General features: G+C 59.2%; 1 protein-coding gene across 1 annotated transcript in view; it reads left to right on the top strand.

Moving 5' to 3' along the window:
• The first annotated feature begins 2,317 nt into the window (after window positions 1-2,317).
• CBX4 (chromobox 4) overlaps window positions 2,318-12,903 on the top strand; it is a 16,754-nt gene continuing 6,168 nt past the window's right edge. Inside the window, exons 1-5 of the mRNA XM_044921403.1 lie at window positions 2,318-2,452; window positions 4,177-4,234; window positions 10,056-10,130; window positions 11,674-11,846; window positions 12,796-12,809. Coding sequence (XP_044777338.1) covers window positions 2,318-2,452; window positions 4,177-4,234; window positions 10,056-10,130; window positions 11,674-11,846; window positions 12,796-12,809 — 455 coding nt within the window. The remainder of the gene's footprint in view (window positions 2,453-4,176; window positions 4,235-10,055; window positions 10,131-11,673; window positions 11,847-12,795; window positions 12,810-12,903) is intronic.

The following is a 12,903-nucleotide window of genomic DNA, read 5'->3' as shown; positions in this document are numbered from 1 at the left end:
TAAAAATAACTAATAACGATCATGTGTTGTGCTTCGCTCCTGACAGGTTCTGGGAAGTGCCTTGCCTATTGATCCAGTTAACCTCCATGACTACCTACCAACCATTTTATCATCAGCCGGCTTTTCAGGATGGGGACACTGAGGCACTGGGCAAGGAGTCAGTTGCTCAAGGTCACAGGGCAGCTAAATGGCCCAGTGGGGATGCACAGCCCTGCAGTCTGGCTCCCAGAGTCTGCGTTCTTTAGCTCTATCCTCTATTTTTGGCATTTGAATCTTCATATCCATGTGCTTGGAGAGGAGATGGGGCTTCTGAGATGCTTCTCAAAGGAAATCAGGTGGAGAGAGGGCCTCCAGGAAGCCCCAGTCCTGCAGGTGCCTCCTTACATCCAGGGAACTTGTCCTCTGGCCAGCCTGACCCTGTTATCTGGCCAGCACATAATGGTCTCCCCATTCCCCTGCCTAAAACATCCAAAGGCCTTCCATAGCGATTGGATCGATTAGATCAATTAGGTCAAGTGCAAAATCCAAGTCCCAGCCACTCAGACAAACTGTCTTTGTCCTTTCTAGTCGCTCCACCACCACACTCACTCAGCTCACACTGCCCCCACCCCTGCCTTTATCCGGCTCTTTGAACACACCCACTTCGTGCTTGCCTCAGGGCCTTTGCGCCTGCTGCCCCTCTCCCCAGAAGAGCCCCCTACCCCCCATCTTTACATGGCTGGCTCATTCTCAACATGCAGGTCATAATTCACATGTAATTTGCTCAGAGAGGCTTTCTCTGACCGCCCAATCTGAAGCATTTTTATGCAAACACAAGTAAAGAACAAAATAAAACAAAAGGGGAATTCTTTTCCCCCAGCAAGAAGGTCAGGGCTGGGGCTGCACCAGCCCCTCATAGGGGTTTAGCAGATACAGAGGCCGAACGAGTGGATGTGAGCAGTCCTGGGATACAAGGTCCCCTCACAAGCTGGGAGCACAGAGAGAGAGGGTAGCACAGGGTAGCCCAGAGGATAAGGAGGGCTTTGTCCAGGGGCCTGGAGCCATTTGCCCTCAGGACAATGCCTTCGGGGTCTGGCATCCTGGGGATTGGTGTAGCCTACGTGTCCCGGGGCAGGGGAGCTGTAGGGTACCAAGAGCCCTGGCTCCCCATCCGCAGGCCTGTGTGTCCCTTCACTATGGCCCCGTCCAATAGGCCAGGTCTGCCGGTGCCTCCCTGGGCCCCGTGGCCACCCCGTGCCCACTTGTGGCATCCCGGTGCCCAGCTCCCACCACCCATGTGCCCCAGGCCAGCTTCTCTGCCGTCTCCCTGCCTTCTTTAGGGCTACCTATGGAGCTGGGAGAGTGCCCTCATTTTATCAAATATATTCCATCTGTTCACAATAATCCGAATGCCTTCCTGTTGGAGGTGCCGGTAAGTAACAGCACTAACAAACCGTTCACTAGAAAAAGAAATATATATATTATTGATATAAAGGACGTGTATCGTATAATTTACAAATTATAATAAAATATCCAATATTCTTTTTTTTAAGATTACTTATTTATTTATTTGTTAGAGAAAGAGAGAGCACACAAGCAGAGAGAGCAGGCAGAGGGAGAAGGAGAAGCAGACTCCCCACTGAGCGGGGACCCCCCGATACAGGACTCGATCCCAGGGCCCTGGGATCACGACCTGAGCCGAAGGCAGACGCTTCACCAACTGAGCCGCCCAGGTGCCCCAAATAGACAATATTCTTTACTGTAAACTCCATGTAACTGACTGATTCACAGACATTTCCACTGACTTTTTGCCAAACTCTTGGCTGAGCAGCCGGCCTCGGCCTGCGGTTGTCGAGCAGGCTCGGCTCTAACACCCACGCTGGCCGACCCTTTCACCGCAGCTGACCAGCGACAGGACCGTGAGAGAGCAGTGTGTCCAGTTTGTTGTTCGTCACGATGTGAGCAACTTCTGCGCTGAATCCAGTGAGTTTTTAATACGGGGAGGGCATTTCCTCAAGTTCTCGTGCCATTCACAATGCAATGGCTATGGGCCTGGCACCCTTCTACATTTGATCTGCATCGGGGTGCCCGGCTGGCTCAGTCCGTAGCGCCTGTGACTCTTGATCTCGGGGTCGCGAGTCCAAGCCCCATGTTGGGTGTTGAAGAGAGAGACAAGGATCCTCAGCAATGCACAGAGGACACTGTCCCTTAGAAGGTGAAGTGGGTGCTCCAAGAAGGGGCCCAGGGGGACTGGGGACACAGGGGGCTGCAGGAGCAGGGTGGTCAGGAGCAGCACATTGAAAAGATGACATCGGGCTCTCTCGTCTGGGCTACCGACATGCCATCCCACTTAAAGGGGAACCAGAGCTTCTGCCCAACTGTCAACATTTATAAACTGTGGGCCTTGGTCAGTGAGCAGACACGGGGAAATGCTGCCAGAAACGAGACCCGAGCTGCTCCTATCATTGACATGGTGCGATCGGGCTGCCACAGAGTTTTGGGAAAGCTGAGGAGAAGATTAGGGGTGTGGGGGGAACCTGTGTCCTGGTAGCTTGAAGCCAAGTGGAGGGAGGTTCATTAAATGCTAACAAGTGAAAAAAAAAAAAAGGATGACATCTGAGAAAAGACTTGAAGGAGAAGGAGAGAACCTTGCAGCTATCTATTCCAGACTATGGCCACAGCCAGTGCAAAGGCCCTGCGGCCCCAGTGTGCCTGGAGTGTTTGAGGATTCCGTGTGGCTAGAGCAGCGTTCAAGAGGAAAGTCAGAGGAGAGTAAGGCAGAAGGTGACAGGGTCAGGTCACATGGGGTTTTGGCGGCCTTTGTAGGGGTGTTGAGCTGAGGTCTTATCTCCTTTTTGCAGATGAAGAAACTGAAGCCTGGAGTGTAGCAGGTGGGAAGGTCAAGAGAAAGCCAGTGGGTCTGACTCTAATTACGCTGTGTTCTTGCCACTTCATGGCAGAGAGACTATCAGTAGGTGTCCAGCTTGCCCAGGGTCTCTCCCTATCCCAACAGCCCTCACTGACCAGTTCTGAGTGTCTTGTGAGCCAGACCCCTCGGTTTCCGACACTTCTGGCTGGGCGGCTCATGGGGCAGGGAGGGAGGAGCAGAGACACTCTATCAGGTGTTAGGGAGGAGGGTGACTGCGTGCGTAAGCATCACAGCAGGGAGCGTGCCAGCAGGCTTGGGGACAGCTAGCCCACACCTGCCTGGCCCCAGCCCCCTCCTAACTCCCCCTTGCCACACTAGCCTGGTCATCTTGGCCACAGCTGGACACCTGACCACAGGGCCACCACAAGAGTCTCCCTCAACAGGGATGACAGGATGATGGGGACAGCTGACCTATTTTGAGGCTTGGACTGCTGGAGGGAACCGGCCTGGTGGGCTCGGGGACCAGACCCTGAGACCAGAGATGAATCGAACTGCATCCGCGGAAAGCCAGCAGACACCGGGCCCTGAGCTGCCCTGGGAGGGGACAGGACCAGCTCCACGGCGTGGGACCTGCGCAGACCCACACTGATTTAATGCTCTGTCATCGTGTTCATAATTTTTGAACAAGGGGCCCCCACATTTTCATTTTGCCCTGCAAAGTGGACAAACGGCCCCACTGGATGTGCCTGGGCCTGGCAGGCGGTCAGGAAAACCTGATGGGGGGGGGGGTCCCTCCCGGGGCAAGGCACTCTGGGTGAAGTTTCCAGGGAGGGGGCAGGCTCTCGGGAGGTCCAGGTCATAAGCCGGAGGGGGGTGTGAGAGAAAAAACACCTCTGTGTGGACTACTGTGCCCTTGCAGAGGTGGGGTGCTGCTGGGCTTCCTGTCCCAGGGGACTCCTACCCAGCTAGGCTCCTGTCTGCAGTGCTCTGGGACAGGTGAGGAGGACCAGAAGCTGGCTGTTTTGAAACACAATTACGGCCAGTCAGACAGGCCTGTTCAATACTCTATTGACAGATTCACCTTGGCAACCTGGAGCCCGGCTCTTCCAGAAGCACCTCTCCCACACAGCGCGTCTCTGGTCTTAAAGGCACACCTCCCTCCCCTCCCAGCAGGGATGCTAGACCCAAGGGAGGGGAAGGGCCCTGTGCTTTGGCTAGGACCTGAGCAGAAGATGGGGGGACTCTTCCTGTTCAACCAGCAGCCGCCCTTCCACTGTGCAATGGGGACCTCCTCCTTTATGCCCCCTGAGCCCCACCCCTGGTCTCAGGAACGTCACAATAAAGCCCTTGCCTACCAGCAGCTGGACTTGGTAGAGCTGGACCACCGTAACCCTCGTCTTCTCCAGGGGGTGGACATAGGAATCCCAAAGTGGCAGGTCTGGGCGCTCCTCTGTGGGGCTGGAGGGTCTGTGGGGGTGGGGGGGTTCTGCTTCGGAAATAACCAGGCTTCTAATGAGCAATATGAAAACAGCATCATCCACGCTGCTCAGAAACGGCGTGCACCGTGTCTGCAGACTATGTGCATAAACACCAGCCTTGCCTTTCTGAAAACCAGAGCTGCCCCAGAACTGGGACACGTCCCCGGGGACACACACAGGTCCCACCACAGAGCACAGAGGTGCTTCTTAATTCCTGCCACGTGTGAGAGCCAGCGGGCAGGAGCGGTCCCCCTAGGTCAAGCTGAGAAGCCAGCGGCACGCGATCGGGGGCTAAGTCACCCTTGGTTCAGTGACTTTCACACCTGCAGCATTGTATCTGTGTCCGTCTGTCTGTCTGTCTGTCTGGGCCTATTTGGAGAAAGAAGGCAGAAGGCAGGCTCAGTGTACACGGGAATGTGTCTTTGCCGGTAGGGCGTGGGAGTGAGCGACCCCCACACAGAGCTCAGCATACATAACAGCTGGAGCCGTGTTTTTCAAAATTCCAAGAAAGACTTCTCTCCCACGGAGACTTCTGAAGCGATATTGCCCTGATCCTGTGCAATATTTCTTGGCTTTTACAGGACTCATTCTTCATCACCAGGCCAAAAAAGGAAACCAGTAATCACCAATAGGTTCAAAAAGAGAAAGACTCTTTCTCTATATGGATCTGTTTCCATGAGATTTTGCCATTTCTTTAGAATTAAAAAAAAAAAAAAAACAGCTTCAAAAGCAAGAGGATGGGGGTGGGGGAGGCCTGGGTCCGTTTCTGAACCTTCTGATCCGAATGAGTCAAAGAATACAAAATCACCCCATTATAATCATTACTGTCAAATCGCAGGCAATCAACTCACAGACACAGGCCAGATGGACATCCGGGAGAAATCCATAGAGCCAGAGCCAGTCCTGAGCCCTGCGGACCTAAACTCTTAAAATAAAAGAAGGAAAGAAAGGCAGGCCTTGTGTTTCTAGGTCCTGTGTTCCCATTATGTTTACATGCTTTTTATTTCAATAGCATCGGACAGAAACCTGCATTCCCAGATGAGGAGAAGTGGCCCCAGGATACCTACAAGTACCAGGGCACATAGGCAGGTGAGTGTCCTGGGCTCTCAGAGCCATCAGTCCAAGGCCAACAGCTGATTACCTACCCCCACCCACCGGGAGAGCTGGTGGGCTCCACTCACCAAGTCTCCCCAGATGTGCCACTCTTGAAACTTCTCCCAGAACTTTCATGGGCCCTGGGCACTGTTCTCTTGGTGGATGCTTCGTCCCTAAAAAACATATTAAAACTTGGAGTGCCTGGGTGGCTCAGTTGGTTGGGTGTCTGCCTTTGGCTCGGGTCATCGTCCCAGGGTCCTGGGATGAGTCCTGCATCAGGCTCCTTGCTCGGTGGGGAGCCTGCTTCTCTTTCTCCCTGCCCCCCTCCCACCGCTCATGCTCTCTCTCAATATTTCTCTCTCTCACACAAATAAATAAATAAAATCTTTTTTAAAAAGTATTAAAAATTAGCTTATAACTGCATCGGTATAAAGATGAACATACTAATATTATATATTAAGACATTGTCTTCGACCTAAAGATTTTTTCTTCTGATTTTAAAAGAAATTAGATAGACATACAATGGAATATTATTCAGCTTTACAAAGGAAGGACATTCTGACACCTGCTACAAACATGGATGGACCTTGAAGGCATGACGCTGAGCAAAATAAGCCAGACAGAAGAGGACAAACACTGTACGATTCTACTTATATAAGGTACTTAGTCAAATACATAGGATAGAAAGTAGGATGGTAGGTACCAGGGGCTGGCGGAGGGGGATGGAGAGTTAGTGTTTAAGGGGCACAGAGTTTCTGTTTGGGGTGATGACAAAGTTCTGCAGTTGGATGGCAGTGATGCTTACCCAACAAAATGAATGTGTTCAATGCCTCTTGAAAATGGTTAAAATGGTAAATTTCATACTACACTTATTTTATAATTTTTTAAATAAACAACTTTTACAAAGAAGAAGAAGAAGAAGAAAAGAAATTAGACCATTTTTGTGGATCCCTAAAAGTACTTGGGGCCTTGGCATCCGGGGGCTGGCTGGGCCTGCATACTCCCTCTTCACGCCCTTTACCAGCCCCACACACACACACACATGCACACAGCTACATTTACCTCATTCCCTCCTCCATCAGTGACTACCTGAGCCCAGAAAAAAAGAAATTCTGAACTTTATCTGGAATTTCTGTGATTATAAATAATCTCAAGACCTATTCCAACCTAGCTCCTGCCATTCTCAAGGCCATTGTCCCTATCAGAGGATGAGGACTGGGGGTCCCTTTTCCCTACTTGGGGTATCTCTTGGAGTATTCTCCCAGCCAGCAACCCAGGGAAGCACCCCTTACAGGGAAGTATCAGGGCACTTTTAAGAAGTGGCATTTGTCAGACACAGCAACTTTTCCTCAGTGAACCTCAGTTTAGAGAAGAGAGTCCCTGGTGGGGCTTCTGTTCCAGGCTCCCCCTTCTCACTCATTCCCACATTAAGTCAAGCTGGCTGGGCTGTTTTGGGGAAATCTGCACCATAATATCAGTTTGCTTCTTATTGGCCCTTTGACAGCAGAACAAGGGGGTTTGGGATGCCCTTGACCTGAGATTTCCTTGAAAACCCTCAAATAAAAAGATGTACGTATGCTGCTCCTGTCGATTTCTCAGTGAGAAGGGAAGGGCACTAGGCAAGGGGCGCTTCTGGGAAACAGTGGCCCTCACCACTGAGATGCATTCGGTCCTAGGTGTGCAGGGGCTCCTAAGGTTCAAAGTCGCTCTGGGTCTGCTTGTTTCTGGCTGGAAAAGCAGCAGCCTCGCAGCCAGAATGAGGAGGAAGGGTGGGGGTGGGCCAGAAGCGGGGCGCGCGGGGCTCTGCAGCGAGACCCCCCCCTTGCTCTGCCTGCGTGCGCCTCTCCTTCCCACTCGCGGGAGGCTTGGAGGGCCGCCCTGGCCCAGGCCCCAGCCGCCGGCCAGCCCGAGGGGAGCCCGCCCCCTAGGGGAGGGCGCGGCGGGTGCAGGCTCCTCGGCTCCCCTGCCCCCGCCCCGCCTGGGCCGCGGATCCCGCAGGTGAGGCGACGGCCAGGGCCCCCCGGGAGCCGAAGGGGATCCCTCGGGGGGTCCGCAGAGACCGTCCCAGGAAACGGCCCTCGGGAACAAGTTGGGGAAGGGGACTTCTTGGACAGAACTGGGGGATCATTCTAGAGGTGATGTCAAGGGGACCCCCACCCACTTCGATCAGGATTCAGGAGGGAGGGGTGCCGGTTAAGGCAGGACTGGGTGATCGCGTCCGACGACCTCGTCATCGGGGGTGGGGGTGGGGCGGGGACGGGGGAGCCTGGACTTGGAGGGACGAAGTTGCGCGGCAGCCAGGCTCTGCTCCGGAAGTGGCCAAATCGGGGGCCCGACAGAGACTATATGGGACTTTGGGGGTGCCTGAGGCGTTATCACCCGCCGCCGGCCCCCGGGCCCCCGCACTGCAGGCCGAGCTGTGCTTTGGCTGGGCCCTCCCGGCCGCCATCCCACGGTCACGGGATCCCTGACCACCCCCTCTGTTCGCCCCTCGATCCTTCAGGGACACCCACCCCCCCAGGTCCAGCGGGGCTCGCCGCGTTCCCGCCCCTGGGGATCGATCGGCTGGCTGGCGACGCGCGGCCGCGGCTCCTGAGCCTCCGCCCCCTCCCCCGCTCGGGCTACGCAGGACGCGGCCTCCGAGCAGCGTCCTCGCCGTTCCGGGCCGCGGCCGGGCTCGGCTCCCGGCCAGCCTGGGAGGCGGAGACGCACCGGGCCCTTCCGATCGCGCCCGCCCCGCCACTCCGGGGTCGGTGGGAGGAACGATAGCGAGCCCAGCTTCCCCGGCCCGCGGCTCCCGGCACCCCACCCCACCCCACCCCTCCCCGCCTCACCGAATACCCTCTCGGGCGCGCGCTTCACCCTCGGCGCGCCGCCAGGCCGGGCGGGGGGCGCGCGGGGGGTTGGGAGGAGGGTGGGGTGGGGTTGCGCTGCGGCTGAAGACCACTTCGGGGTCCGCCTGGCGATTTTAATTTCATTCCCGGCTTTGCTGCAGCAGCTCTCGTTTGGAAAAAGGAAAGAAAGAAATCTGCCCTGCGTGTGGGCCCCGCTGGGTTCGGGGGCGCAACGGGGGCATCCGAGAGCAAAACACAGGGGGCGGACGTGGAGGGGCGACCTCGCGGGCAGAGGAGGCCCGCGGGGAGACCTTGGGCAAACCAACCCCAAATGAAAAACACACAGCACGCAGAGGCCGTTGTGAGCGCGCGGCGGCGGCGGCGGGCGGTGGAAGCGGCTCCAAAGATCACATTTGAAATATGGATCCCGGGGGCGCAAATCACCAGGCCGACAGGAGCCCCGCGACCGAGCCTGTGGCGGGGGGTCGCGTGGGCTTCTCCAGGCTGGCCAGGGGAGGCTGCCCTGACGTGGGGAGGGGTTGGGCCAGCGGACGTCGTACAACTCTACTCGTCCCGCTTCTGCGCCTGCGACCCCCGGTGTGGCCCCCGGGAATGCCCAGGGCCTGCCAAGGGGCCACGACCAGGCGGCGCGCCGGGCCCGTTGCCCCGCCCGCGCACCCTGCCCGGCCCTCCCACCTGGCGCCCCAGCTTCAGCCCCGAGCAGCCCGCTGTGGAGGGACGCGGGGGCATCAGGGGTTTTGCTCCCCAAATGAATGCCGACCTTTCGCGGGCGGTGTAACAAAGAGCACACACATGGGGGTGAGGGCAGAGAGGGCGGAGGGGCGCCCTTAGGAACAAAGCCATCCCTCCGAGAGGGTGCAGGCGGTGGAGTGCAGGGCTCCCACACCGCCTCCCCGCTCTTCTCCTCCTACGCCCCACGCACAGTCCAGCCAGGTCAGTCACAGCTAAAAATGCAAAATTGCAAACGCCAGTGCTGAAGTCAGAGACAAGTTCCCCAACTAAGAACGGAGGAGAGAAATGAGCCCTTGTTAAAGGCTGGGTAGATTTTGTAGTCGTTATGCTAGTAAATTCTCCCTTGGCTGTTGGAAACCCACCTCCGGGGACCTAGAAAGCCACACCAACTCGAGAGCTTTGCTAGTCTAGAACTGGCCGGGGAAGTCACAGGCGGTCCCTTCCGGGCAGAACTCAGACCTGGGCCCCGTGGGCGGGAAGTGGTAACTCCTTGCAGGGAGCGACCATTCAGGGAGGAGATTTACGAAGTCGTTTATTTCCCTGGGTTCGTGTGGGGTCAGGCCCCTTCAGCGACCAGGAATCTCACCACCCTCTGGCCCAGGGCCATTGGAGTCTCCGGCTTCTCCAGGGTCTGCTCTTTGGACCCTCTCCCCTCCATGAGGGAGGCTGTGGCTCAGGGAGACAGCATCGCTCCTCACTTGGGGCCCCTGGGGGCCCCGGGGGCCCCAGCCTGAGGTGGCACCCGGAAGGCTTCTGCCCCTCAGCAGAACCCAGGGGCGCAATCCGTCCCTGGCTGGAAGGGGGCAGCGTCAAATGCGCGGATCCGCGACCCTTCTCCGGGGTTCCCCGAGGGGCTCGGGATATCCCGGAGGCAGGGGCCCCAGCTGAAGGCTCTGGGAATCCCGAGTTTGGGCTCCACTCGCCTTCGGTTCCCTCAGAGGGGTCAAGACAGGTGGAATGGTAGGGGAGGCCGTACTTCCAGGAGGGGCTCGCAGGACGCCTCAGGGGAGCTTCTAGGGCGCTCCCCGCTCCGCCCGCACCCCCCAGATTCTGTCTTTGCCTCCTCCATGCAGCCCATTGGTGCTTCCGCGGACCTGAGCTCCTCCCCACACCCGCTGGCAGGTGAGGGGTGGTCTAGGGCCAGGTCAAGGTGAGGCTGGGGCTCTGGGAGTCAGCCTCTCTCCATACCCGCCCACCCTCCACGAGGACAAAATAACAGTGCGAAGGGGCGAGTTGCCGCATTCTGCCGGTGCCTGCGCATTTCGGTCACTTGGCGCAGAAAGGCCAGGAGCGGGGGCGGCCGGGGACTCCCGGGGCTTCTGAGGAGCTTGGGGGCGTCCCCTCCCGCCGTCTGGGGAGCCTGGCGGCTGCTCGCACTACCAGACGGGCAGCTACAGAAAAGATCCGCTGTACTGGCCGGCAAGAGCCACCCTTCCTCCCCAGCTCAGCCACAGGCGCAGCCCGGCTCGTGCGCAAAGTCGCCGTCGGGGCACCGGGTGCCGCCGCCTGGCCCCCGAGGTCTGGAGCGCGGGCCGGGGAGCTGCGGGGGCAGAGCGAGCGGGCCTCGAAGGGCGGTGTCCGATATCCCTGGCTGCGCAGTGGCTGCAGCAGCCTGACCAGGATGGCGCGGAAACACCCACTAGGGACAGATTTTCCAGGGGATTTTCTAGTGAGGGGGCAAGCGAAGTGTCGGGAAGCTCAGCCCCTCCCGGGACGATGGGACTGTCCAGGACAAGGTCGATCATACCTCCGGACAGACTGAAAGCGCCTATGGCCTGGCAGCTGGCTCTACGTGTAGGGGTGACTGTCGTTCTCGCGCCAGCCTCGGGGTCCCTTCCCTTTCGCAGTTAAGTCGTCCCACCCGAGAGCTCCTCGCCCTGGCCAAGAGTGTCAGAAAAAAAAAGCCCAAAACACAGGAGAAAGAAGTTTTCCCTGTGTCCCCCATCCCCAAAACTCCGCCTACCCCAGCTCCTATAAACCCCGAGAGCCCCCCACCCCCACCCGAGGACTACAGGCAGGCGCGGCCCCATTTAGCCCCAGCCGCCGCCCCCCCTCCCCGGCCGCCCCCCCTTCCCGGCCACCCCGACTCCTCGAGGAATCTTGGGTTTGTGCCTCGAGCTTGTCAGAAAGCAGTCACTGCAGACCTAGCCCCTCTCTCATGCCGCCAGAAGACGAGCCCCCACTCCCAGAACCGCTCGAAGGGAGGAGCCACGCTAGTCGTCTTGGGCAGCGGCCGACACCGAAACAGAAACGGCCACCGCCGCAGGAGCTGCGAGGTAGTGGTGGAATGGAGTCAACGTGTGCGTTCTTAAACACCAGACTGTCTCCAGGCTTCTCCTGGATTCCTGGGAGAACGCGAGCGCCGAGTATGCTTTGGGGGTTCGCTTCAGCACCTCGGCCCTCCCCGGCTCGTTCAAGCCCCCGCGCAGTCCCCACCCAGCATTCTGGGACGTGTGTCAGGGCGGGAGCGGAGACCCGGATGGCTCTTTGCCCGCCCCCCTCGCGCGTTCCACTCTCGCTCGGCTTTTGCTCTTTTTCTTTCTCCATGGACGCTCAGCCAAGGGATTGCGCAAGCTTCCTGCTCCCAGTCCTTCAGGGGCCAGGAGCAGGGGGCCCGGACACACCCCAAGGCAAGCGCGCCCTGCCCCTCCTGCACCCTCCCCAGGTCCCCTCACCCCTCGCCGCGACCCCAGCGAGCTCGCGGCCCCGCGGGCGGCGCCCTCGGGAGGCCGCGTGGAGCGCAGCAGCTCCCCCAGCCGGACGCTGGAGCGGCACGCCGAACGCGCCGTCTCGCCGCCGGAGGTGCTAAACTTCACACTCAGCGGCTTCTCAGGCTGCGTCAGGAGGGCCTCGGCTCGGCTGGCTGTCGGGGACCAGGGTGCTTGGCTCCTCGGCCATCGCATTCGCCTCCCCTTTGTGCAGCCTCGATGTGCCCCTGGCTCAGCCTGAACCTCTTCTCAGCCCTCCCCACTCCCTCCTTCGATGCCTTTCCTGGGACCCCACCAAGTCCCCTCGGTCCCCCAAGCAGATCTGGACATCCCCTGCGCCCCCTCTGTAGTCGCCCCCTCTCGTCCTGCCTGGCCGCGGGGTTGGGGCTGGCGGGGTTGCTGCTGGAAACTAGGCTTCCCGCCCCTGCCCCACCAAGGACAGTGCCGAGGGTAAATTGGGAGCCGGTCAGGATCTGGGGTGGGATCGGACTCGGAGCCCCCTTCTGGTAAGGTTCTGGAGCGCTAGGGCCCCAGACTGGCTGCTCCTCCGTCCTCTTGCTCGCCTCTTCTTCCCGCTCTCCCCGGCGATCCTCTGAACCCAGTTGTCTCCTTCTCCCTTCCCTTTCTCTTCGGTGCCTCGCCTTCCTAAATGCCCAAAGCCTCGCGGGGCGGGGCACGCAGGGTGGGGGGTGCGAGCTACCCCTGCCCCGATTCCGCCCCCTGCCGGCGGCTCACCCTGTGTGTGCACATGACGCAATTCTGTGCAACTGGAAACTGCAGTGGATGCTTCCGTGGCCCCCAGCAGGGGTCCCCGGGCGGTGCACACCGAGAATGAGAGGCGGAGGGGCAGGCCCAGGCGCCGAGCTGCAGGCGAGGGGTCGCCGCCGAGACCCTCCCGGCCGTGTCAAGCTCTCCGCCCGCTCTGCGCCCTCAGCCGACACACCTCTCCTGCCGGGTCCCGCTCCCTCCCTCTCCCGGGCCCGCGGGTCCCTCCCCCTGCACCTCCCCGGCGCCCTCCTCCTCCGGCCCCCTCCCGCGTCCTTCCTTCCCCCCCCCCCCCCCCCCGCCCCGCCGCCCAGGCCCGGGGCCTCCGGTAGGCCCGGCTGCGCCAATCCCGGCCGCGGCCCGCCCCCTGACGCCGAGCTGGGCCCGGCGAGGCCCCGCCCGCTGACGTCCGGATTTGCATG

Source organism: Neomonachus schauinslandi, chromosome 15 (genome assembly GCF_002201575.2).
Source record: "Neomonachus schauinslandi chromosome 15, ASM220157v2, whole genome shotgun sequence".
In the NCBI taxonomy this organism is placed as follows: Eukaryota; Metazoa; Chordata; class Mammalia; order Carnivora; family Phocidae; genus Neomonachus; species Neomonachus schauinslandi.
This window is presented reverse-complemented; position numbering and strand designations above follow the sequence as displayed.